At 46.6% G+C, this 25,079-nt stretch overlaps 1 protein-coding gene across 1 annotated transcript in view; it reads left to right on the top strand.

Moving 5' to 3' along the window:
* C2H5orf63 (chromosome 2 C5orf63 homolog) overlaps positions 1–21,164 on the top strand; it is a 74,562-nt gene extending 53,398 nt beyond the window's left edge. Inside the window, exons 4-5 of the mRNA XM_040420211.1 lie at positions 20,806–21,078; positions 21,116–21,164. Coding sequence (XP_040276145.1) covers positions 20,806–20,982 — 177 coding nt within the window. The 3' untranslated portion in view covers positions 20,983–21,078; positions 21,116–21,164. The remainder of the gene's footprint in view (positions 1–20,805; positions 21,079–21,115) is intronic.
* The last annotated feature ends 3,915 nt before the right edge of the window (positions 21,165–25,079 follow it).

Here is a 25,079-nt window from a genome sequence, read left to right as displayed (position 1 = left end):
ATTTATAGGATCATCAAGAACTTCAAGGAAAGAGGTCCAATTCTTGTTATGAAGGCTTCAGGGCGTCCAAGAAAGTCCAGCAAGCGCCAGGATCGTCTCCTAAAGAGGATTCAGCTGCGGGATCAGAGTGCCACCAGTGCAGAGCTTGCTCAGGAATGGCAGCAGGCAGGTGTGAGCGCATCTGCACGCACAGTGAGGCAAAGACTTTTGGAAGATGGCCTGGTGTCAAGAAGTGCAGCAAAGAAGCCACTTCTCTCCAAATAAAACATCAGGGACAGATTGATCTTCTGCAGAAAGTATGGTGAATGGACTGCTGAGGACTGGGGCAAAGTAATATTCTCCGATGAAGCCTCTTTCCGATTGTTTGGGGCATCTGGCTTGTCCGGAGAAGAAAAGGTGAGCGCTACCATCAGTCCTGTGTCATGCCAACAGTAAAGCATCCTGAGACCATTCATGTGTGGGGTTGCTTCTCATCTAAGGGAGTGGGCTCACTCACAATTTTGCCCAAAAACACAGCCATGAATAAAGAATGGTACCAAAACACCCTCCAACAGCAACTTCTTCCAAAAATCCAACAACAGTTTGGTGAAGAACAATGCATTTTCCAGCACGATGGAGCACTGTGCAATAAGGCAAAAGTGATAACTAAGTGGCTCGGGGACCAAAACGTTGACATTTTGGGTCCGTTGCCTGGAAACTCCCCAGATCTTAATCCCATTGAGAACTTGTGATCAATCCTCAAGAGGCAGGTGGACAAACAAAAACCCACTAATTCTGACAAACTCCAAGAAGTGATTATGAAAGAATGGGTTGCTATCAGTCAGGAATTGGCCCAGAAGTTGATTGAGAGCATGCCCAGTCGAATTGCAGAGGTCCTGAAAAAGAAAAGCCAACACTGCAAATACTGACTCTTTGCATAAATGTCATGTAATTGTCGATAAAAGCCTTTGAAACGTATAAAGTGCGTGTAATTATATTTCACTACATCACAGAAACAACTGAAACAAAGATCTAAAAGCAGTTTAGCAGCAAACTTTGTGAAAACTAATATTTGTGTCATTCTCAAAACTTTTGGCCATGACTAGACACTCAATACCCCACAATGACAAAGTGCGAACAGATTGAAATCTTTTCTAATTTATTTAAAAACTAAAATCTTGCATTAATGTAAGTATTCAGGATTTCTGACCCTTTACTCAGTACTTAGTTGAGACACCATTGGCAGTGATTGCAACCTCCAGTCTTTTTGGGTATGATGCCACAAGGTTTGCACATCTGGATTTGGGGTCTTTCTGCCATTCTCCTTTGCAGATCCTCTCAAGCCCTGGTCAGGTTGGATTGGGACAGTCCGTGGACAGCCATTTTCAGGTCTCTCCAGAGGTATTCGATTGGGTTCAAGTCAGGGCTCTGGCTGGGCCACTCGGACATTCACAGAGTTATCCCTAAACCCTTCCTATATTCTGTTGACTTTGTGCTTAGGGTCATTGTTTGAGGGCCAAAGCACTCTGGATCAGGTTTTCATTAAAAAATAACTCTTTACTTTGCTCCATTCCGCTTTTCCTCACCCCTTACCAGTGTCCCTATCCCAGGCACTGAAAAACACCCCCACTGCATAATGGTGCCTCCACCATGCTTCACTGTAGGAATTTTATTGGGTAATGAGCAGTACCTTGTTTTCTCCAGATGTGACGCTTAGAATTGAGGACTTAAAGTTAAATGTTGGTTTCGTCATAGCAGAGTCTTGTTTCTCACAGTCTGAAAGTCCTTTTTGTGCTTTTTTTTTTTTTTTTTTTTTAAACTCCAGAAGGAGTTTCATATGTCTTTTACTGAGGAGAGGCTTCTTTCTAGCATGTCTGCCATAAAGCCCAGATTGGTGGTGCTGCAGTGATGGTTGGCCTTCTGGAAGTTTTTCTCATAGGAAGTTTCTCTCTTTCTTGGGAAAGCCGGGTTACCACGATGAGGAACTGTATTAAATGCATAATACTAAATCTACCAAGACAAATCCCTCTCCTCACTCCTAAATTGTATCATAGGTAGGCAGATGCACAGTGTAACCTGCACAATGTAATATTAACATTATATGGACAGTTATTGTGTACAGTAGAGATGAGCCAATTTTTTTTCTGCAAAGACTTGAGAGAGAAGGAGTAAAACTACTATTTTAGTGGTAGCCTCAAACTGTTCAATCACTTCTTTTTCATAATAACATTTTTTTTACCTATTGCCATGCTTTTTGTCCTCGCATAATGCTTTTCTGGAAAACAGACATGTAAGCCAGTCTTTCCATAAAAGAAAAAATGAGTGTCTTATAGTGGGAACCCAGCTCTTTCTGGGCAAGTACTCTTTAACAGAGCCAAGCAAAGAAAATTTGCTTGACTGCCTGAGAGACCATGGTTCAGGTACTATTTCTCCTTATGGAAAGCACCGAGGAGTAAGCCTGAGGCGTTATGTAAGCCAATTAGCACTCCTCTGGGTTTCTGATAAAAATATATGAAAATTAGCACATCTTACATCTGCTAGCATCAGACGAAGTTAGCTGTCTTTTTTTTTCTTTTTGAAGGAATGCGAATTTGAATATCTTTCCCAGACACCCAGAGGAGCATTGTCTGGCTTGCAGTACTCCGCACACATTCTGTTCATACTAGGTGCTCTTCGTAATGGGAGAGTATCCCACCAGACAATGCATATATATTACCCAGAAACCCAGAGTAGCACAACGCCCTCATTGAATGAGTTCTCAGACCAGACTCCCTACTATAGGGGACTTGATTTATGCAGTTTATGAATTTTATAAATTTTTTATTATATTTTCATTATTGCAATTTAACTTATTTTTATTGTATTTTATTTGTAATAAAATTTATCAAGTTTATATGTATCCTATGTATATGTGTAGGTTATAGAGTGATACATTGCTCCCCAAGGTGATTCCGGAGGTAGAGTGCCAATCCCTCTAGTTGTTTTATCGGTAAATCTGCTTTCTGTATTATTTTGCAGATGTCCATGAAGCCAGAACTAGACATGCCTTTTTTTTTTTTTTCTTGTGTTCAGGGTTTTGTGGTCCTTTTAATACCCTCCCTCCCCCTGTTTGGCAGGAATGTTGTCCTGTCTGAACCCTAATGTCCATAAGATGTTTGCCAGTGGAAGTCCATGCACGTCATTTAACCTCATCCATAGTGGTACAGGCTGAATGTGTACGGAAAATCATTTATGCGGGTATAAAAATAATAATTATAACATTATATGAATCGTAGACTACATACAAAATTATTAAAGAGCAGTTTGTAGGACACTGACTAATCAATTAATTGAGAACAAATATTTAGACAAGGGCATATCCTGACTTGCTGTGTTTATTTAACATGTTCCAACACAGTGTTGAAATGGCAACTGCATTGAAAGCTGCGACAAATATGTATGTATTTTATTTTATTTTTTATAGTTATAACTGCACCTCATTCGCTATGTGTCAATATACCATACTGTAATATTGTATGTGCAATGTTGATGATTTTCTGTGCAGTTTGTTGCAAAATAGATTTAAATCTAACATTGCTAACATTTAACCTGATACGGTAAGGCACACGCTGAGTGAACACGGTAGCGCACTGTGTCAGGCGGATACCTGTCTACGCACAATATCTCTCCGCAATCAAATAAACCATCAATCAAGGTGTGTAAAGAAAAACCTGTTCTCGCCGACCTCCATCTGGCACATGTTGTGCCGCTGATTAATCTGTCAGATGTTGTTTATATATCTCGGATCAAACACAGAACCTGTGCAGAACTGCGATGCCAGTAGCGTTATCAAGCACAAAATGTTCCTTTTCTCCCCATTCTAAACAGGTCTTTACCTCGCCTTTTGTCTCCTGTAATTGTGCATGCAGCGATCAATCTTTTATAAAGTGTGCGGAGCAGACAGTTCGTACCTCAGACACAAAGAGGGCCTCAGACTCGAGACTATACTGTTAGTATTCCACTATCTCACATATAATGAATATTTACTCATTTTCCACACAGCTGACTCTCCAGGTGGCTGCCTCGGCGTCTGCACATTTATTTAATGGAATAACAGAATAAAGTGGTCCTAAAAGGCAGAAAATGCTCAAAACCCCATATGCTGTTGTGCATTTCTAACCGGAGGAGCAAATCCTGCACATGTACCACAAAGACATCCTACACAGGATAGCCAAATGTGTGGATGTGATTGGCTATATAAAACAGAAATTTACAAAAAATGGTACACAATGGTAAATGCAATTGACAATATATGGCTAAACCCTCACACTGATAGTAAAATGAGACTTTCGCCAATGTTTTCTTATATCAAGAACATACCGGAGCCCGTGCACCCCGTCAAGGTATCTCAAAGTGGCACGGGACCTAACGCTAACCTACCTGTGCCGTATGGGTAATTAAAGGGGCCGTATGGGCAATTACAGGGGCATAAGGTCTGACACACAGCGAACAACTCCCAGTTACTTCCAGCTTGAAATCACACATACAATGGGAGGAGGGAGGAGGCTGTGAGTTTCACTTATCACTGACTATTGTGACGCAGGCCACACAGGTGCACCTGAATTTTACCCATAGATCAAAATCAAGGCACATTCACACCTGGAGTTGCCACACCTCCATGGCATTAACCATTGTAGTGCACCATTTTTTGAAAATTTCTGTTTTATATAGCCAATCACATCCACATATTTTGCTATCCTGTGTAGGATGTCTTTGTGGAGCATGTGCGCGCATCGTCCATTGTATGCATTTTTGCTGGGGATTTCTGTTAGCAACGGACCACATGTGCAGGGTTTGCACCCCCGGTTAGAATTGCGCAATAGCATTTGGGGTCTTGAGCATCTTTTGCCTTTTAGGGATTCCTAGGAAGTCACCATCCCTCTTCCTTAGGCAGAGTTCACACGAACGCGTGTGACCCGTGCCCGTGCTGCGGGCCGCAATCCACGATCGCCGGCCGTAGGTCAGCTGCATCGGATCGTGGACCCAGTCACTTTAATAAGTCCGCGCTCCGCCCGTTCCGCAAAAATATAGGACATGTTCTATCTTTTTGCGTAACGGAAGTACGGGACGCAACCCCACGGAAGCACTCCGTAGTGCTTCCGAGGGGTCCCGTTCCATGCGGCCGTTCCGCAATTCCGGATTTGCGGACCCATTGAAGTGAATGGGTCCGCATCCGTGATGAGGAATGCACACGGAACTGTGGCCGTGTATTGCAGCACGCAATTTGCGGGCCGCAATACGGCCACGGATCACACACGTTCGTGTGAACTAGGCCTTAGCTTTGAAGCCTAGACTCCGGTCTATTTCCTTTTGTGTGTTTTCTGGTGTTTTCCCCTCCCCATTACCTGTGACAGTTGGACCTTATGCCCCTGTAATTGCCCATACGGCACAGGTAGGTTAGCGTTAGGTCCTGTGCCACTTTGAGATACCTTGTTTGGTTGCGCGGGCTCTGGTATGTTCTTGATATAAGAATATATTGGCGAAGTCTCATTTTAATATCAGTATCAGGGTTTAGCCATATATAGTCAATTGCATTTACCATTGTAGTGCACCATTTTTTTTGTAAATTACAATTATTTAATGGCCTTGCAGAGAAATCATATTATGAGACACTAAACATTGTTACCACGCAGCTTTTATATTAGCTGTACACATTTTTTTAGTTACTGATTTGTCAGATTGCACACAAATAGTGTTAAATGTTCACAGTTTGCTTTAACATGTTTGGTCAGAAAGCTGTTGTGACTGAGCCCTGTGCACAGAGCTTGTATAGCAGTCACAGAGCTCATATGGCAGTGCATGGAGATAATATGGCAGTGTGCAGAGTTTAGATAGCATTGCACGGAGATCATATGGTGGTGCAAGGAGATTGTATGGCAGTGTGCAGAGCTCATATGGCAGTGCATGGAGATCATATGGAAAAACACATAGCTTGTATGGCAGTGCACAGAGCTTATATGGTAGTGTAAAGAGCTCGTATGGCATTGCCGGATACCACCTTTCCCCCTCGGAGCCCTTTCACTATAATGGGACCTGGCGGGGATCCGACCTGTTTCCACCATTTGTTCCGAGATTTGGCTGGACAAGTACCACTGCAAGCAAAGGTTTTTGTCCGGCTGAATCCCGGCACTAACGCTGGAAACAGGCCAGATCCCCGCCAGGTTCCATTATAGTCAGTGGGCTTGGAGGGGGAAAGGTAGTATCCGGCAATGTCGGATGTGATGAACTCGGCAGACTTTTATTCTGCCGGATCATTTTAGTGCTAGTGTGAAACTAGCCTTAGCCAGTTCTTCATTACTAGTGCTGAAGTGGTTCCTTGGTGACAGTCCCTGTTATCTCAGTGGTCTGTTAATTACAGCCAAGTTTGTAGTACCTAGTGTGGGGACTTGCTCTGGTAGACAGGATTAGAGGACGCAGTATAGAGACAACAACAAGTTCTTTGGATCAAACAGTTGAGTGTTTTATTCACACTTTAGGCAAGAGACAAAACAAGCAGTCATATTCAAACAAAAAGTTACCTTGCGGTGTTGGTGGTAATTCACACCATGCGGCAATTCTGCCTCAGAGTCCTTGCTGATAGCAGCACCAACCTGTTTTCACTTCAAACAGGTAGCAAGCCTTCATCCAGACACAAGGCTCCCAGATCCTAACACAGAGACATGGCTTCTGAGCCCAGCTGCCTATTTTTAAAGGGAATCTGTCACCTGCTTTTAACATTTTAAGCGGTCACCATCGCTATGTTCACTAAAGTACCTTATTTCCAGCAGTCGTCTTTTTACTTTATTTCGTTTTGTCCTTTTGATATAAAAGTCCTTTTTATGATATGCTAATGAGGCTCCAAGGTGCCCAGAGGGGCGTTTTTTTCACTCTCCGGAGCCCAGTGACGCCCCCCTGCAGTGCCCAAGAATGCCTCCTGATCCTCAAATAACCTCCCACAGCCCGGCAAACTGTTCCGCCCCCTCCCCACGTCATAGTCTACCTTCTAGAAATGCCCCGTCCTTCTTCCTGTCGGCGGCCAGAAAACTCGCGCAGGCGCAGTACCGCCTGCGGCCTGTGCCTGCGCGATCATCAACCTCCTCAGGGCAACAGCGCTCAGGTTACATCACTGGGCTCGGTGCATGCCCAGTGAGACTTTTGAGGCTGTTGCCCTCAGGAGGTTGATGATCGCGCAGGCGGTTCTGCGCCTGCGCGCAGGGCCGGCCTTAGGTGTTCAGGCGCCCTGTGTGAGCTAACCTTGTGGCGCCCCCCCCCCAAATAAGAAAAAAAAAAAACACTGCTTGTTGCTGGCATCATGGCATAGGCTGGCTGACTATCCAACCAAGTAGTTACCAGCCCGCACACCCCAAAGGCCGGTGTAATGTTATACTTCCCTACTTCGTGAGATTTCCCTACCCTCGTCACTTCCGGTCGCACCGGACATGACGTGAGGAGGTGTACAACGACAGGTTAGGGAAATTTCACAGCAGAGTGCGCATGCGCCGGGAGCCTCGCCGGCGGTTAGGATAGGGAAAAACTATGGGCCAGTGCGCAGGCGCAGTGATCGGATGGATGTTCTCAGCTGAACACCGGCCGACACTGCGCATGCACCGGGAGCCTCACCAGCGGTTAGGGAAGGGAAAAATTACGTACGGGCCAGTGCTTTTTCCCTACCCTAACCGCTGGTGAGGCTCCCAGCGCATGCGCAGTGTCGGCCGGTGTCCAGCTGAGAACATCCATCCGATCACCACACCTGTGCACTGGCCCATAGTGCGCCCCCCCCCAATACCCCAGTATAATAAACATTGGTGGCGCAGTGGGCCCCCCCAATATAACAAACATTGGTGGCGCAGTGCGCCCCCCCAACACCCCAGTATGATAAACATTGGTGGTGCAGTGCGCCCCCCCCCAACACCCCAGTATAATAAACATTGGTGGCGCAGTGCGCCCCCCCAAAACACCAGTATAATAAACATTGGTGGCGCAGTGCGCCCCCCCCAACACCCCAGTATAATAAACATTGGTGGCGCAGTGCGCCCCCCCCCCAACACCCCAGTATAATAAACATTGGTGGCGCAGTGCGCCCCCCCATATAATAAACATTGGTGGCGCAATATAATAAACATTGGTGGTGCAGTGTGATGAGCTCAGTGACGTCACCACAGGTCCTGAAGAAAGAACAGGAGACCGGCAGCTACGCGATCAACTGGAGGAGGTGAGTTAATTTTTTTAATTATTTTATAACCCTCATTGGCACTTCCCACTGCGCCACCAATGTTTCTTATACTGGGGTGTTGGGGGGGGGGGGCGCACTGTGCCACCAACGTTTCTTATACTGGGGTGTTGGGGGGGGGGCGCACTGTGCCACCAACGTTTCTTATACTGGGGTGTTGGTGGGGGGGGAGGGGGGCGCACTGTGCCACCAACGTTTCTTATAAAGTTATACAAATACAGGAGGCGGGTGCCGGAATCAAATAGCCGGCACCCGACCTATGTGACAGGGAGCTGCGATCAGCGGCAGTTAACCCCTCAGGTACCGCACCTGAAGGGTTAACTCAACTGCAGCTGATCGCAGCTCCCTGTCACAGAGGTCGGGTGCCTGCTATTTGATTCCGGCACCCGCCTCCTGTATTTGTATAACTTTATAAGAAACGTTGGTGGCACAGTGGCCACAGCCCCTCCTCCTCCTCCCGTCTCTCTTCTTATTGGCAGCGGCGGGGGCAGCAGGCAGGTCAGTCAGAGTCAGACACAGGGGAGGAGGAATCAGGTCAGACAGGGGAGGTATAGATGGAGGGGGCGCCCCGAGGGAGAACACAAGTGCCGCCTCGCCTGCCGCATATTACATTGCGAGCTGTCGGCCGCCCAGCGCCCCTGTTGCTATGGCGCCCTGTGCGGCCGCACAGCCCGCACACCCCAAAGGCCGGCCCTGCTTGCGCGAGTTTTCTGGCCGCCGACAGGAAGGACGGGGCATTTCTAGAAGGTAGAGGATGACGTGGGTAGGGGGCGGAACAGTTTGCCGGGTCTGTGGGAGGTTATTTGAGGATCAGGAGGCGTTCTTGGGCACTGCAGGGGGGCGTCACTGGGCACCGGAGAGGGAAAAAAACGCCCCTCTGGGCACCTTGGAGCCTCATTAGCATATCATAAAAAGGGCTTTTATATCAAAAGGACAAAACGAAATAAAGTAAAAAGAAGATTGCTGGAAATAAGGTACTTTAGTGAACATAGCGAAGGTAACAGCTTAAAATGGTAAAAGCAGGTGACAGATTCCCTTTAAGGACAGCCAGGTGCTGCCAAAACCCGGATCGGCATTTAAAATCCGGTCCGGTATTTGACCTCACCTGGCTGTAAATCAGCCCCAGCAGCACATGCTGGGAGGAAAATACCTGTTTTCCCAGACCAAACCTCTCACTGTATCACACTAGATACATACTGTTGTGTAACTACTTACATATGTTCAATGTCACACACATTTTGTCACACTCAATGTCACATTTTGAAATAGTGGACTTCCCACAGGATGGTCAATTCCCAGAAGTATCCAGTATCCTAAAAGAAGGTGCAAACCCATAGGTTTTATTTAGATTTGCAGTGGAACTGATGAATCAATGCAGTACTCTACTCTGTATTATGAAATCTTGTCTTGGGTAATATGAGGTGCAATGGTGGACCGCGGTGGTTAGCTTATGTAATGTTTTCTCATTTCCATCACCTTTTATGGAGTATAATTTTCTATTGTCATTACATTCTGTGGATTCTTTAAACTGGCCAGCAGGGGCACATGGAACCCACTGTTTAAAGTATAGAAGATCTGTTTTTGCTGCAGACTAGTATTTCTTTTAATAATAAGCTTCGGCGCCTGCTACAAATTTTGAGGAGCACTAAAATGGACAGTAGAAAATTTACTCAGACTGGCATTTCATATAGTCATCTTGGTATAATGTCTTCTATCGCAACATGTCAACGTGTACTTCACACCTCATTATTATTTTTGCTCATCTCAGGAGGTCGGTGCACCAGGAGCTGCTGTGGATTTCAGGTTTTAAAGGTTTTGTGGCAGAAGTTATCTTAAAGTCTATGTTCACCTTTGGGGCAATTTTGTTATTGGTGCATTGTACTCATTATGAGCTAAAAATCTATTTTTCGATTGATCTTTATTAAAATAATGGAGTCCTTTTCTCTGTTCAGAGCTGAGATGCTCTACTAGCAGGATCTGAATTTTCTTTCTGCTATGTCAAGCAGGGAGCTGACATGCTCCTTATGTCTGCTCTCAGGTCTTATAAACTTACTGATAAGAATGTGGCTTAAGTGTTTATGACATCTTAGTAATTTAGAGATAAGGGTTATTAGATGAGGGACACAAAGTGAAAGTACCAGTCACATAGCTAGAAAAAACAGCTAACCCTTTGTGACAGAATGGCTCAATATTTCTTTTTAATAAAGATCAATTGAAAAAAAGATTTTTAGCCCCAAATGAGTAAAATGCAATCATAAAAAAAAATTGCCCCCGAGGGTGTACATAGCCTTTAAGTCTGTTGGCCTCATAGTCCTTACTACCTCTTGCCCATGCTCCTCCTGTGTTTTTTTTGTTTTGTTTTTAAAGAAAAATGGTGGACATGTTGAAAAAGGGGAAATTTTTTGCATAAAACAGGCTTTACACAAAAAAACATTTGACTTTTTTACCTCCGTTCTGGTGCAGAATATATATATATATATATATATATATATATATATATATATATATATACTTGTATACAGGTGAAACTCGAAAAATTTGAATATCATGCAAAGTTAATTTATTTCAGTAATGCAACTTAAAAGGTGAAACTAATATATGAGAGAGACTCATTACATGCAAAGCGAGATATTTGGATGATTATGGTTTACAGCTGATGAAAACCTCAAAGTCCCAATCTCAGGTACCCTTTGCTCAGGGGGTATGGATTAATTAGCTGACTAGAGTGTGACACTTTGAGCCTAGAATATTGAACCTGTTCACAATATTCTAATTGTAAGTTGCATTAATGCAACTCCTTTAAAGTTGCATTACTGAAATAAATTAACTTTTGCACAATATTAAAATTTTTCGAGTTTCACCTGTATGTATGTATGTATGTATGTATGTATGTTCTGCGATCACTCAAAAACGCAACCATCGATTTTAACGAAACTTGGTATACACATCCCTTGCTACCTGGAAAGAAATCTTGTGGGGGGTCTTAGCTCTCTAGGACGTACCATTCCTGAGATATTCCCAAAAAATGACCTGCATTAGCCAATACAAGCCTGCAAGTCTTTCTCTTCACATCCCAACTGCCATACACGGTCACATGTCCCTAATCAGCCAATAGAAGCTCGCAGGCCCTTAGTCCCCACCTACACACAGCTTTACTCCAGGTTTCCATAACAACCCAGCCATTTTTCTTTACTGCTGTAGGTCAGCTTTAGGCTAGGGCTGCACGACACATAGAGCACAACTACACTGCTACATGCATCCATCTTGGATGGATTTTTTGCGACTGTCGTGTCGCAGTCGCAGCGTGTCGCACTGCGACACCATAGCCTTTCATTATAAAAATTGTTGCACTACATTGGTACGACAAAATGTCACGCGACACATGTCGTCATGTAGCCCTAGCCTTAAAGGGGCAGGGCGCTGTGAAAGTCACTGTTGAGGCGGCCGGGGGCCACTATTAAAGGGACAGGGCGCTGTGGAGGACACTGTTAACTTGGCAGGGGACACAATTAATGGGGCAGCTACTGTGGAGGTCACTGTTAAAGGGGCGGGCACTAGAGGTCACTGTTAAAGGGGTGTTCACTGTTAAGGGGGCAGGCACTGTTAACGGGGCGGTCACTGTGGAGGTCACTGTTAAAGGGGCAGGCCCCTGAGGAGATCACTGTCAAGGGAGTGGGGTGCTGTGAAACTCACTGTTAAAGGGGCGGGCTGCTGCGAAGGTCAAAGTTAAAGGAGATGGGCTGCTGTGGAGGTCCCATTTTAAGAAGGCTGGGCACTGTGGGGGGTTCACTGTTATGGGGGATACTGTCAGTATCTTTTAACGACCTACACAAACATTAAATGAAGTAGATGAAATATACCCGTGCTAAGCCGGGCCCTTCTGCTAGTTATTAATAACATTTCCCAGACAGTTTTTCGTGCCCTTTTTGTCACTGAAGTATTTATTAATTCTTTGAATGACCTGTAATTCTGTACTTGCTGTCCTTCGTCACTCTTAGAAAGCGAAATTAAATATTTAACAAGACTAAAGCTCCTATTTACAGGCATTTGTGTCCTTTCGGGATGGGTACACAATAAAATATGCAGAAAGCTTCCACAAATCATTTTGTATGGAAATAGTATTTGAATAACATTGCTGAATCCCCTAAGTCAGTGGTGGGCAAACTTTTTTGTCAACTGAGACAAATATCACCAAAACCACGATTGAAATTTCTTTTGAGAGCCACATTTTTAAAACCTAAAATATTGCGTCAACAGTACCAGTGAGGACTATTAGGGCTCATGCACACAACCGTGTGCCCGCCGTTGCCATATTGCAGGCCGCATACGGCGGGTCCACAATACACGGGCACTGGCCGTGTGCAGCCCGCATCAAGGACCCATTCACTTCAATGGGTCCAGGATCCGGGATATGAGTGCTACAGAGTGCTTCCGTGGTGCTTCTGGCTGTGCCTCCGCACCGCAAAAAAGTAGCGCATGCACTACTTTTTTGCAGTGCGGAGGCACAGCCAGAAGCACCACGGAAGCACACTGTAGCATTCATATCCCGGATCCTGGACCCATTGAAGTGAATGGGTCCATGATGCGGGCTGCACACGGCCGTGTGCAGCATCATGGACCCATTCACTTCAGCATGCGCTACTTTTTTGCGGTGCGGGCAGTCGGATGCGCATCGCGAACCCCATTCAAGTGAATGGGTCCGCGATCCTCATGCAGCTGCCCCATTGTCTGTGTCCGTGCATTGCGGTCCGCAGCACAGGCACGGCGCCCTTACGTTCGTGGGCATCAGCCCAGAGTGTTTTTTTACATACTTTTATATGTACTTTCTTTTATTTGGATCTTGATTATTATTTCATTTTATCTTTATCATTTTTTACTTTTATTAAACTTGTCTGCAGATGTGGATGACGCACTTATGGGGGATATCTGTGGATGACGCACTTATAGGGGATATCTGTGGATGACGCACTTATGGGGGATATCTGTGGATGACGCACTTATGGGGGATATCTGTGGAGGACACATATATAGCATAAGATGCTATATATGTGTCATCCACAGATATCCCCCATAAGTGCCCTCCAGTAAGCAAAGTAATGTATTAGTGGGGGGAAGGGAGGAGGCAGGGACACTTGCGGCGGGGCCGGTGCAGTGCCCGGCGCTGTGCACACATCGGGGGCAGCTCCTACCTTTCTGCTGCAGGACATTTTGCTCCTCCTGGACCTGAGCGGTGGCCTCTTCACCACTCCTCACATGGCCGGTGTTCTGCCGAATGTCCGCCGCTGCCCGCCCTTCTGCTGCTGTGCGCCGCGTGACATCTCACCCTCCGTCATGCGCCTCCTGCCCCGCCTGCCTGCTTCATTCATAAAGTGGAAGGAGCAGACAGACGGGGCAGGAGGCGCATGACGGACATTTTGCAAGCAGCTTGAGCGGCGCGATATGGCTGCGCGGCCACCAGCCTGAACCAAAGAGCCGCATTGAAGGTTCTAAAGAGCCGCTTGTGGCTCGCGAGCCGCACTTTGCCGACCACTGCCCTAAGTGCATGGTGTAAAGTGGCATATATAAAACATTATTTAACAGTTTCTATGATGTTCAGCATCATGAATTCACATGGTACGGTATGTATAGTGTGCATTATATGTCCTCATACGTGTGTGTTTGCTGTGTCATAAGAAGAGATACAGGATGCAGTGGCAGATCTGGAATGTATCCCAATACAGATCTTTGTCTCTCTTTTGTCATTGTCAACAATATGTGACTCCTATCTATGTGACATTGCAGTGCTCACAGAGCAGACACTAAAGGGCGGTACAGATGGTGCAACCCCGTCAGATGAGGAGCAAGTTATCTGCAGGAAGCAGGATCAGACGGATAATGACATGACAGTCAGGTTTCAGTTTAATATTTCAACTACAATGCAATGTAAAGTGGTAGGCAATTAAGAGTGCCGTATTTGTGTGAGGGGAGGCGGGGCGTTCACTATTTAAACCTGGCCCTCCTCCCCCCACTTGTCGGTTCGAACTATTTCAAATCGGCTTGTGGGTTGGTGCCAGAGAAGGGCATGCGTCACTGGAGGATCGGGGGATCGGCTGCGTCGAGCTCGTCGCTACGGTGATTAGGTAGGCAGGGTGGCTTGCACACCCGTCTCGCTATGTATAACATGTGGGGCTGCCGAGCGTGCCGCCGGTCCCCAGCTGCGCTGGAGACTGCCCGCACTCCCGATCGCTTCCGGCACCCCGAGACAGGCACCCCGATCCGCTCCAGGCCCTGCGCTAAGCACCCCCGCTCCCACATGCAGCGTCCCCCAGGCAGGCACCCCTCACCTGTGGCTCAGCAGCGACGGGTCCCGACGTCCGCTCGCATACCCTGAGCATCGGTCACGCCGGCCGTCGGCTCCACGACGCAGCGTTATATATCACTCACTCCCGTATCAGAACGTTCCGCCGTAGAGGAAAACGCCGTCCGCTCACACAGGGGTCTATTCATTAGCTGCAATCAGTAAGCGGAGGTCCAGCTGCAGGATCAGGGGACGGAAGCCGAAACCTATAGGCGATTAATACGCCGCGGCTTTCCCTGTACAAATAGTCGATAGCGGTGGGCACGGGATGCAATGTTCCACATGGCGGAGCGCAAATCCCTCGCAGCCGATCCTGATGCACGTTCTCCTGGTAATTACAATTAGCGAGGCTGTGAAGGTGGACATGCTTATTCATGTCTAGGAATCCGCTGCAGAATAAACTCGTCTTCTTTACTGCGCCAAACTCAGGCAAGACGAAATAAGCAGATACTCAGACATGTGCACTGTATAACAAGTTATGATTTCAATGGTTAATTCTAACCTAGAAGGGAATCACTGGCTTGCTGCGCTCCAGCAGGTCCTGGCTTGAGAGAGTGCGGGGGATGGTCGACACCTACAGGCCCATACTGGTACTGCAGTCTTGGTGCAGGGCTCCTCTGCTCAGGCACAGTGGCTAGGTACTAAGGCAGGAGTAAAAAAAAAAAAAAAAATATTTAAAAAAATTTGGAATATGTTCAAGGATCAAATATAAAGAGGGCTTCAAGGAGGGGGGCTGGCCACGTCACTTTGCGCACGCAGCCGGGCCGCCCGTAAGCCCATACGGTCAGTCAGGGGGTTGGTTCGGGCGCAGTCACAATAATCCGGTGGTTAGCTAGGGAGCGGTGGCATGAGTGAAGTGTCGCCCAGCTGGCGTGCGCTCACTCACACGTCTGTCCTTGGTTATTCAGGTTCACAGGTGGTGGGCTAACTTACGATACTGTGGGGTTCGTGGCTGTCATGGCCGCCAGGTGAGTCAGGGGTGGTGCATGCGGGGGCCAACCCCCTCTTTTCTCCTGCATAGGCTTGGGGGACGGGGGATGGTGGTCTATTATGTCCAGGCCTCTGGCGCATCTCTTACAGGGTGGCGCCTACAGTCGTGGCCTTTGGTGGGGGGGAAAAGAAAAAAAAAAAAAAAAAAGAAAAAATTATAATAATGGTATAGATAGGAATGTTGCTTTGCCAGGTCTGTCACGACTACAGACTCCTTATAAAGCCCTGCCACGACTGCAGGCATCAGTCTGTCACGACTACAGACCCGCTCTAAAGCCCTGCCACGACTGCAGGCAACAGTCTGTCACGACTACAGACCCGTTGTAAAGCCCTGCCACGACTGCAGGCATCAGTCTGTCACGACTACAGACTCGTTATAAAGTCCTGCCACGACTGCAGGCATCAGTCTGTCACGACTACAGACCCGTTATAAAGCCCTGCCACGACTGCAGGCATCAGTCTGTCACGACTACAGACTCGTTATAAAGTCCTGCCACGACTGCAGGCATCAGTCTGTCACGACTACAGACCCGCTCTAAAGCCCTGCCACGACTGCAGGCATCAGTCTGTCACGACTACAGACCCGCTCTAAAGCCCTGCCACGACTGCAGGCACAAATCCGTTACGACTGCAGACTCATTATTAAGACCGGCCACGACTGCAGGCATTAGTCTCATGTCAACAGACTCATGAGGTAATACTACCACGTGTACAGGCGATGGTCCGTTACCGCTACTCTCGATGTAGGGTCCCCTCACGACTATAGGGGCTAGTCGGTCACATCCACAGACTCGGTCGCACTCCCGTTAACTACAGGCACTGGGTGGGCATCTACGGGTAGTTGCGTCACGACTACGCACGTGGGTCAGCCACGGCCTGGGAGGTCAGCCTTCACGGTCACAGGTAGGTCCAGTTAGGCTTCAGTCTCCCAGCGGGTTCCAGTCACAATAACCAGCCCCTAGGTGAGGGGGGGCACTCCCGCACCGGCGCACAATGCCAGGGAGCTGTGCGGCTCCTCACGCGGCACACGGTTCAAACCAGCGGGGGCCGGGGCCCACGGTAAAGGAAGGGCTCCCTCTGATCCGGTGCACATTGCCAGGGAGTGGCGCTGCTCCCCACGCGGTACGAGTGTCCAGCCGGCGGTGGGTCGGCCCTCCCGCACTGGTGCATTCTGCCAGGGAGCAGCGTGAGCTCCCCACGCGGCTGGGGGGTAAGGCTCCTCATCTTCAATAAAGTCTGGCACGGGCCGCCGTGCCGTTAGGTAGGCAGGGATCAGGGGAAGGAGTACTAGGCTCGGTCAGGGGGAGCAGATCATAGGCGGTGGCTGGCTTCCTGCTGCCGGCCGTACAGTAGGTTCCAAGGGGGTTATTTAGGCACAAGATGTTAGTTAGTCCGTGCAGGTGATCTGCGTTATACCATGCTCTTCATGCTCGTACTCAGAGCTGTGCCCATACGGGAGCTGCTTAAGTGGTTGATAGTGAAAAAAAAAAAATAAATAAATAAATATGTATGTATATATAAAAAAAATAAAATAAATAATATATACATTTTTGAGTCTCTCACGCATGGCTTCTCCGTGTTAGTTTTACACATACAGATCTGCCATTAGAGTCTCTCACGCATGGCTTCTCCGTGTGAGTTTTACACATATGACTCCGCCATTAGTCTCTCACGCATGGCTTCTCCGTTTTAGGTTTACACATATGACTCCACCATTAGTCTCTCACGCATGGCTGCTCCGTTTTAGGTTTACACATATGACTCCGCCATTAGAGTCTCTCACGCATGGCTTCTCCGTTTTAGGTTACACATTTGACTCCGCCATCTGAGTCTCTCATGCATGACTTCTCTGTTTAGGTTCACACATATGTCTCCGCCATTAGAGTCTCACGCATGGCTGCTCCGTTTTAGGTTACACATATGACTCCGCCATTAGAGTCTCTCATGCATGGCTTCTCCGTTTTAGGTTTACACATAGGACTCCGCCATTAGAGTCTCTCACGCATGGCTGCTCCGTTTTAGGTTTACACATATGACTCCGCCATTAGAGTCTCTCACGCATGGCTTCTCCGTTTTAGGTTACACATTTGACTCCGCCATCTGAGTCTCTCATGCGTGACTTCTCCGTTTAGGTTCACACATATGTCTCCGCCATTAGAGTCTCACGCATGGCTGCTCCGTTTTAGGTTACACATATGACTCCGCCATTAGAGTCTCTCACGCATGGCTTCTCCGTTTAGGTTCACACATATGTCTCCGCCATTAGAGTCTCACGCATGGCTGCTCCGTTTTAGGTTACACATATGACTCCGCCATTAGAGTCTCTCACGCATGGCTTCTCCGTTTAGGTTCACACATATGTCTCCGCCATTAGAGTCTCTCACGCATGGCTTCCCCGTTTTAGGTTACACATATGACTCCGCCATTAGAGTCTCTCACGCATGGCTTCTCCGTTTTAGGTTTACACATAGGACTCCGCCATTAGAGTCTCTCACGCATGGTTTCTCCGTTTTAGGTTACACATATGACTCCGCCATCTGAGTCTCTCACGCATGGCTTCTCCGTTTTAGTTTTACACATATGACTCCGCCATTAGAGTCCCTCACGCAGAGCTTCTCCGTTTTAGTTTTACACATATGACTCCGCCATTAGAGTCTCTCACGCATGGTTTCTCCGTTTTAGGTTACACATATGACTCCGCCATCTGAGTCTCTCACGCATGGCTTCTCCGTTTTAGGTTACACATATGACTCCGCCATCTGAGTCTCTCACGCATGGCTTCTCCGTTTTAGTTTTACACATATGACTCCGCCATTAGAGTCTCTCACGCATGGAGATTAAAAAAATAAATAAAAATTTCCTCACCAGGCCCAGCTGCGCTGGGACTAGTCTCCCATCTCACCATAGCTAAGAGACTGATGGCCAATTCCTTGGCCAGTAATACTCTGAGGGCTTACAAGACAGCTTGGCACCTGTTTCAGAGATATGAGAACACCTACCCGGCCGCTGGCCGGGGACCTATCACTCACCTATTGGGCTTCGTCTGGGTTTTGCCACTCTCAATTAAACTTGTCCTATAGCATTGTTAACTATACATGGCAGGTATTCAGCACCATTGGTGCAGGCTACATCCGGACCTACCGTCACTCTTCTCCGCCCACCAGATCAAAGCGGCGTTGAAGGGTTTGCGCAAGATGTCTGTTGTGAAACGACATGGGCGTCAGCCATTTACCGGTAGCTTGTTCAGGCCGTGACAGGCAAACTGCAGGGGCAAACCGTTCGGGCCGCAGGTTAGCGCTCTGGTAGAAACAGCCTTGTACCTGGCTTTTCATGGATTCCTCAGGTCAGGCGAGCTCATGGGCACCAATACGCTGGCTGGGTGCCTGCGGAAAGGTCAGCTCATCCGGCGCGGGTCCATCTATGTCCTCACCTTGGCCTCGTCCAAGACGTCACGGCCGGGGCAACCAGTGGCGGTCAGATACTTTCCCACGGACAGCAGATGGTGTCCGGTGCAGGCCTTGGAGGCTTGGCTGCGTAGTATTTAGTCCAAGCGGCATGTTCTCCCGTACTCGAACTAGTCAATGCCCGGCTAACCACCGCGGCCTTTCTTACGTACTTTCAGGTTAGTTGACAGGTCCAGGGGTCGGTCCTCGCTGGATCACAGGACATTCCTTCCGCATGGGCGCGGCAGCGGCGGCGTCCATGCATAAGGTGCCAGTACATGTCATCAAACGGTTGGGTCGTCGCAGTTCCGTGTGTTCCATACGTAATATCCCGGATCCTTATACGAAATATCATTGGCTTTCGAGTTTTGGTCTGTAGTTTCTGTTATCAAGTTTTCTAACTCCTATGCATGGTTCTTTTGGCCCCTTTAGGCTACCCTTCGATAAGCAGTTCCGGCATAACTCTGCTGCTTCTAGGTTGGGGGGGTGGAGTATAGGCGTAGGTAGGGGACCCTCTCAGCATGAGCCGATCCGAGCACAAGTGGTAGGCAATTAAGAGTGCCGTATTTGTGTGAGGGGAGGCGGGGCGTTCACTATTTAAACCTGGCCCTCCTCCCCCCACTTGTCGGTTCGAACTATTTCAACCCACCCAGGAGCCCTCCCTTCTTTCAGGTCTCATTATTGGGGTAGCCCCCTTTAGGCTACCCTTCGATAAGCAGTTCCGGCATAACTCTGCTGCTACTAGGTTGGGGGGGTGGAGTATAGGCGTAGGTAGGGGACCCTCTCAGCATGAGCCGATCCGAGCACAAATATATTTTAAATAAAAAAGACAAAAGCAGAAAGGCAAAGGACGATCATTCGCTGTAGCAGACATTAGCCTCACTGCAAGTAATTATACAGGATAAAAGGGAGTAATGACTAAATAAGTACTGTATATAAAACACAGTTAAAGAGAGTCTATGACCTGATTTAGCGCTATATATGGCAGTACTACTTGAGTAGTATTGTAGATATGGAGTCTGGTTCGCTCTACCCCCCTGCTGAGCTCGCACTCATAATGGAGAGGACCTCCTGAGCCCGAGCCCTCAGAGCTGACAATGTATTTCAGCAGAGCTTTGCGGGGAGCATGAAATACAAAGTAGAGATCCAGACTTTGTATCTGCAGTACTGCTTGTGTAGTGCTAGAGTTAATAGTGCTTAAAGAGGAGGGTGGTCTGTAATCATGGAAATGAGCCGTGTATAATGTGATGGAAAAATGAATCCAGCCAGCAAAGGAGGCAATATGGCCGATCACAATACATTAGTAAGTGCCTTGTATTAATCTTATCTACATGATAAATGCCACTTGCTGAAGTGAGGCAACCCCTTTAAGCTCCCAAGCTCTTACGGGAATAGTCATATAGCGTTTTAATGTTTTAGTAGTGAGAACTTTTTCATCCATATATTCTCCATTGAACTATATGAGGACAGATTAAAACAGAAAGGTTTCCATTTGGTTTCCGGTATATCCGTTCCGTTATTTTCTGTTGTAAGCCTGTTCTAATGGAAAGCTATCACGGAATTGAACCCCCCAAACATATTCTTGTATTATTTACACCAGCATCATCTCTGTCACTCCATGATAAAGTATTGTTGATTTCAATCATCAGAACTCCTCTCCTAATAACCGCACAGGAGTACAGAGGGCAACGCGTCCTGCACTAATATACATGTAATACCTGTATAACAGGAGATCTCATTACTTACCGTATATTTTACATTATGAATACATTTTCAGAATAACACTGTTAATTTTTTCTCTGCTTTAGTTTGTTTTAGAACAAGTGGACATCACACTTCCAGAGAACACGGCCTGGTATGACCGCTATAAGCATGACATTCCCGTGTTTCACCTTAATGGACAGTTTCTGATGATGCACAGAGTAAATATCAAGAAATTGGAGAGATACCTTAGTAATTTGGAGCAGGAGGATGCATCTAAATGACTCTATATAACAATTCCAACAAAACATGTAAAATGATAACTTCATCTCCATGCTGAACATCAAGAGGACTGCTAGACATCAGACTGTATGCAATATTAGATTTTTATTTTATTTATTGCATTGTCTGAATGGAATGATTAAACTATATGACAAAATCTCAAAATTTAAAATGTTTCAAATATTGTGTCTGTGGTTCCTCAGCATGATCACAATAAACCACGAAAGTAGTCAGGGGCGTAACTACCATAGCGGCAGACCATGCGACTACTATGGGGCCCAGGGCAAGAGGGGGCCCAGTCTTAGTTGGGATTATCTCCTCTTCTACTGGAGATGAAAACTTGGTCAGGACTCTACCCTCTAGAGCAGGGGTGCACAACCTTTTCTGGTGGGGGGCCACATTGTCAATCCGAACCAATTCCAAGGGCCGAAAATAAAACTTAAAGGGGTATTACCAACTGACATACTGTATTTATGGTGTGTTGAACATACAGTATATAGTATCAATGTCTAGTTACACACCCAGGGCTCCCATCTAATGGGGGAATACATGAAAAATACATGTGAGCAGCCACAAGACATAGACATGTCTATTACCAGATGGTTGGGGGCCACACAGAATTGTATCGAGGGCCGCATGTGGCTCCGGGCCGCAGGTTGTGCACCCCTGCTCTAAAGGAACAACTTTTACCAATTGAGACAATGGGAAAAATGTCAAGGGTCATTGAAAAGGGTTTAGGCAGAAACACTTCTGTCCTGTGTGGGGGGCCTGGTTTGATCCTTGCTATGGAGCCATTACTTCTCTATGTACTCCATTGAGAGTAGTCATCCTGTCCACATATAAACTGGTACTTTTGCTGCTTTTAGACAGTCTTCTGTGTCCATAGATATCAATATTTAAAGGGAATGTTCAATTTATTTAAAAAACAGGAGAAAACCCACTAAGGTTAGGTTTCCATGGCCCGTTTTTTATGCAGTTTTTGAAGCCAGTGTCAGAAATAGATCATAAATTAAGTACATAAATAATGGAAAGATGAGTATTCTTCCCTCTTTGAATCTGCTCCTGGCTTTGACTTCAAAAACTACATTAAAATCTGTGTAATTTGTGTAAAATTGAGAATTTATGTTTCTATTTTTTTTCACTGTACTTTTTAGACCCCTTAGGGGACTTATACATTGAAATATTTTGATCGCTTGTACCATAGTCTATAGGATTTTCACTGGCTGCCTTTTAGGCCGTTCCTCAGGCACAATTTTGCAGACAACTCACTATGACAGGTCTGGGAGCCTACACAAGGGCCCAGGCTGCTATAGCAACCAATATTGACAGCAGCATCTGAGTGGTTAAATGACTGATATCGGAGTCATCTTCAATCCCGGTCACTGCCATCTGCGTCTGGTGTATTATACAGCCTGCACTTTCTGCGTATAGAGCGAGCTCAGTGCGGGATTAACTGTTAAGTATAGGGTCTTTTTTTAAATATTGTCACGTAGTTGCTTTTTAAATAACTTTAATTTAATTGGTGTGTGAATGAGACCTAAAAGAGGACTTTTCATGTTTTTTTTTTTAGTTTAGATAAATACCTTTCCTTGCGTGGTACTTTCCTTGCTGATGCTGCCACCCTGCCTTTTTTCTAAATATCGCTCCTGTGCCCCGCTGTGCCACCCTGCAGTTTTCCCGCTCAGTATGTTAATATTGAGCATCGGTACAGGGAGGAGGAGACTCCAGGGTTTCTCAATGAGCGTCTCAGTCTCCCTGGCTGTGCCGCGATCCAATCACAGTGAAGAGCATCACAGCCAGGGAGAAGGTGAGCTTTTTTTTCTCCCTGGCTGTGATTGAATAGCGGCACAGCCAGGGAGAAGGAGACGCTCATTGAGAAACCCTGGAGTCTCCTCCTCCCTGTACCGATGCTCAATATTAGGAAAGGTATTTATCTAAACTAAAAAAAAAAAAAAAAAACATAAAAGGTCCTCTTTAAAGAAGTTTCCTGGATTACTGTGGTTTTTAACATATATGCCCATGTAGTTGCTTACCTTCTGTATGTCTTCTCCATGCTTTTTTACCAATTGGGAGTGGGACCCATTTTCACCATGTAAACAAATCACTCTGGTTTGTTTCCATACTGTATGTAGCATTTCCTGTTGCTGTATCCAACCAAGCCCATGATGCACTTCTTCTGCCACAGCGCCAGCACTGACCCTATCAACACCCAATTAGTTTATAGCCCAGCAGGCTAACAATATAGCTAAGGCTACTTTCACACTAGCGTTGTTTTATTCCGGCGTTCAATTCCGACACTGGAACTGCCCGCCGGATCCGGAAAAACGTGTGAAAACGGATTACATTTGAAACCTGATCAGGATTTTGATCACAATGAAAAAATGCATTGGAAAAAACGGATCCGCCATTTATGGACTTTAACTTTTTTTTCACATTTTTCGGGTTTAACATGCAAAAGCCGGATCCGGTTTGACTGAACACACAGCGCCAGATCCGGCGTTAAAGCAAGTCAATGGGAAAAAGACCGGATCCGGCGTTCAGTCAAAGTGTTCAGGATTTTTGGCCAGAGGTAAAAATACAGCATGCTACTTTTTTCTGAAAAGCCTGATCAGTCAAAAAGACTGAGCTGAAGACATCCTGATGCATCCTGAAGGACGGACTCTCCATTCAGAATGCATGGGGATAAAACTGATCAGTTCTTTTCCGGATTTGAGCCCTTAGGACGGAACTCAGCGCTGGAAAAGAAAACGCTAGTGTGAAAGTAGCCTAAGGCCAGGCTAAAGCCCCTTAGCACTGGGCCACACCACCACAGCAAAAGCCTCCCTGCAACACCACCAGAAAAAGACTGCATGGTCCATCTAGTCTGCCCTTATATTATTTCCTTTTTATTTTAGATATATTGTTGATTTTTGAGTCATATCTGCTGGAAGTTTGTTGACAGCATCTACTACTCCATAGGACAACAACCTCCGACACTCCAGCTGTTGTGAAACTACAACTCTCTGCATGCACGCTTGCTCAGCTGTTCTTGAAACTTCTTAGTAGTGAATGAAGCGTGCAGAGAGTTGTAGTTTCACAACAGCTTGAGTCCCAACGTTTGCATACCCTGTACTACTCCATTGGTAAAACAACAAGTAAGTAACTCAGTCTACTGCTAATTAAAACACGTGAGCCAATGGACGATGTGTCAGTATGAAGAAAAAAAAGAAAAACGTACGGACTGAATGCAAATATGCCAGAAATGTATTAAAAGTCATGAACCGCACATCCGCATGTTATACAGTGGATTCAGAAAGTCTCCAGAAACTCACTTTTTTCACATTTTGTTATGTTGCGGATTTCTGCTAAAATAAAAAAAATGTAATTGCTCCCCATAAATCTGCACTCAATACCCCATAATAACAAAGTAAAAAAAGAATGTTCAAAATCTTTGTTAATTTATTAAAAAGGAAAAAAAATATAATAATGCATTGACACTGACAAGTATTCAGACCCTTTAGTCTAGGTTTACACAACAACATTTGTCGCGTGACAGATAGGGCACAATTACACTGCAACATCTGTTGCACCAATGTTTATAATGGCACCAATTTTGTTGCACCAATTTTTATAATGGCAGTCTATGGTGTCGCGCTGCCACATGCGACTGCAATGCGACAGTCGCAGAAAAATATATCTCAAATGGATTTTCTGAGACTGTTGCGTCGCAGTATGTCGCATGTTGCAGTGCGACACCATAGACTGCCATTGTGGCCGCGGCCACGGTCAGTAAGGTGACAGGAGGGGGCTAGACAGTGGCTGGGGTGTGCCTGGAGCCACGGGACGTGGGCCTGCCTAAAAGAGGGCCAACCCTAGGGAGAGAAGGAAGAAAGGGGTGGGAAAAGGGTGGGTGAAGTGCGAGTCGGCGGGCGCGGTGATGGTGAGCTGTACGAGGGGGTTTAAGAAGGGGGACCTGGCCCCTCCCACAATTACAGGCTGCATGCAGCCTTAACTATTTGTGGCCGTGGCCACGGTCAGTAAGGTGACAGGAGGGGGCTAGACAGTGGCTGGGGTGTGCCTGGAGCCACGGGACGTGGGCCTGCTAAAAGAGGGCCAAAAA

The sequence above is a fragment of the Bufo bufo genome, chromosome 2, assembly GCF_905171765.1.
Source record: "Bufo bufo chromosome 2, aBufBuf1.1, whole genome shotgun sequence".
Taxonomy (NCBI): Eukaryota; Metazoa; Chordata; class Amphibia; order Anura; family Bufonidae; genus Bufo; species Bufo bufo.
This window is presented reverse-complemented; position numbering and strand designations above follow the sequence as displayed.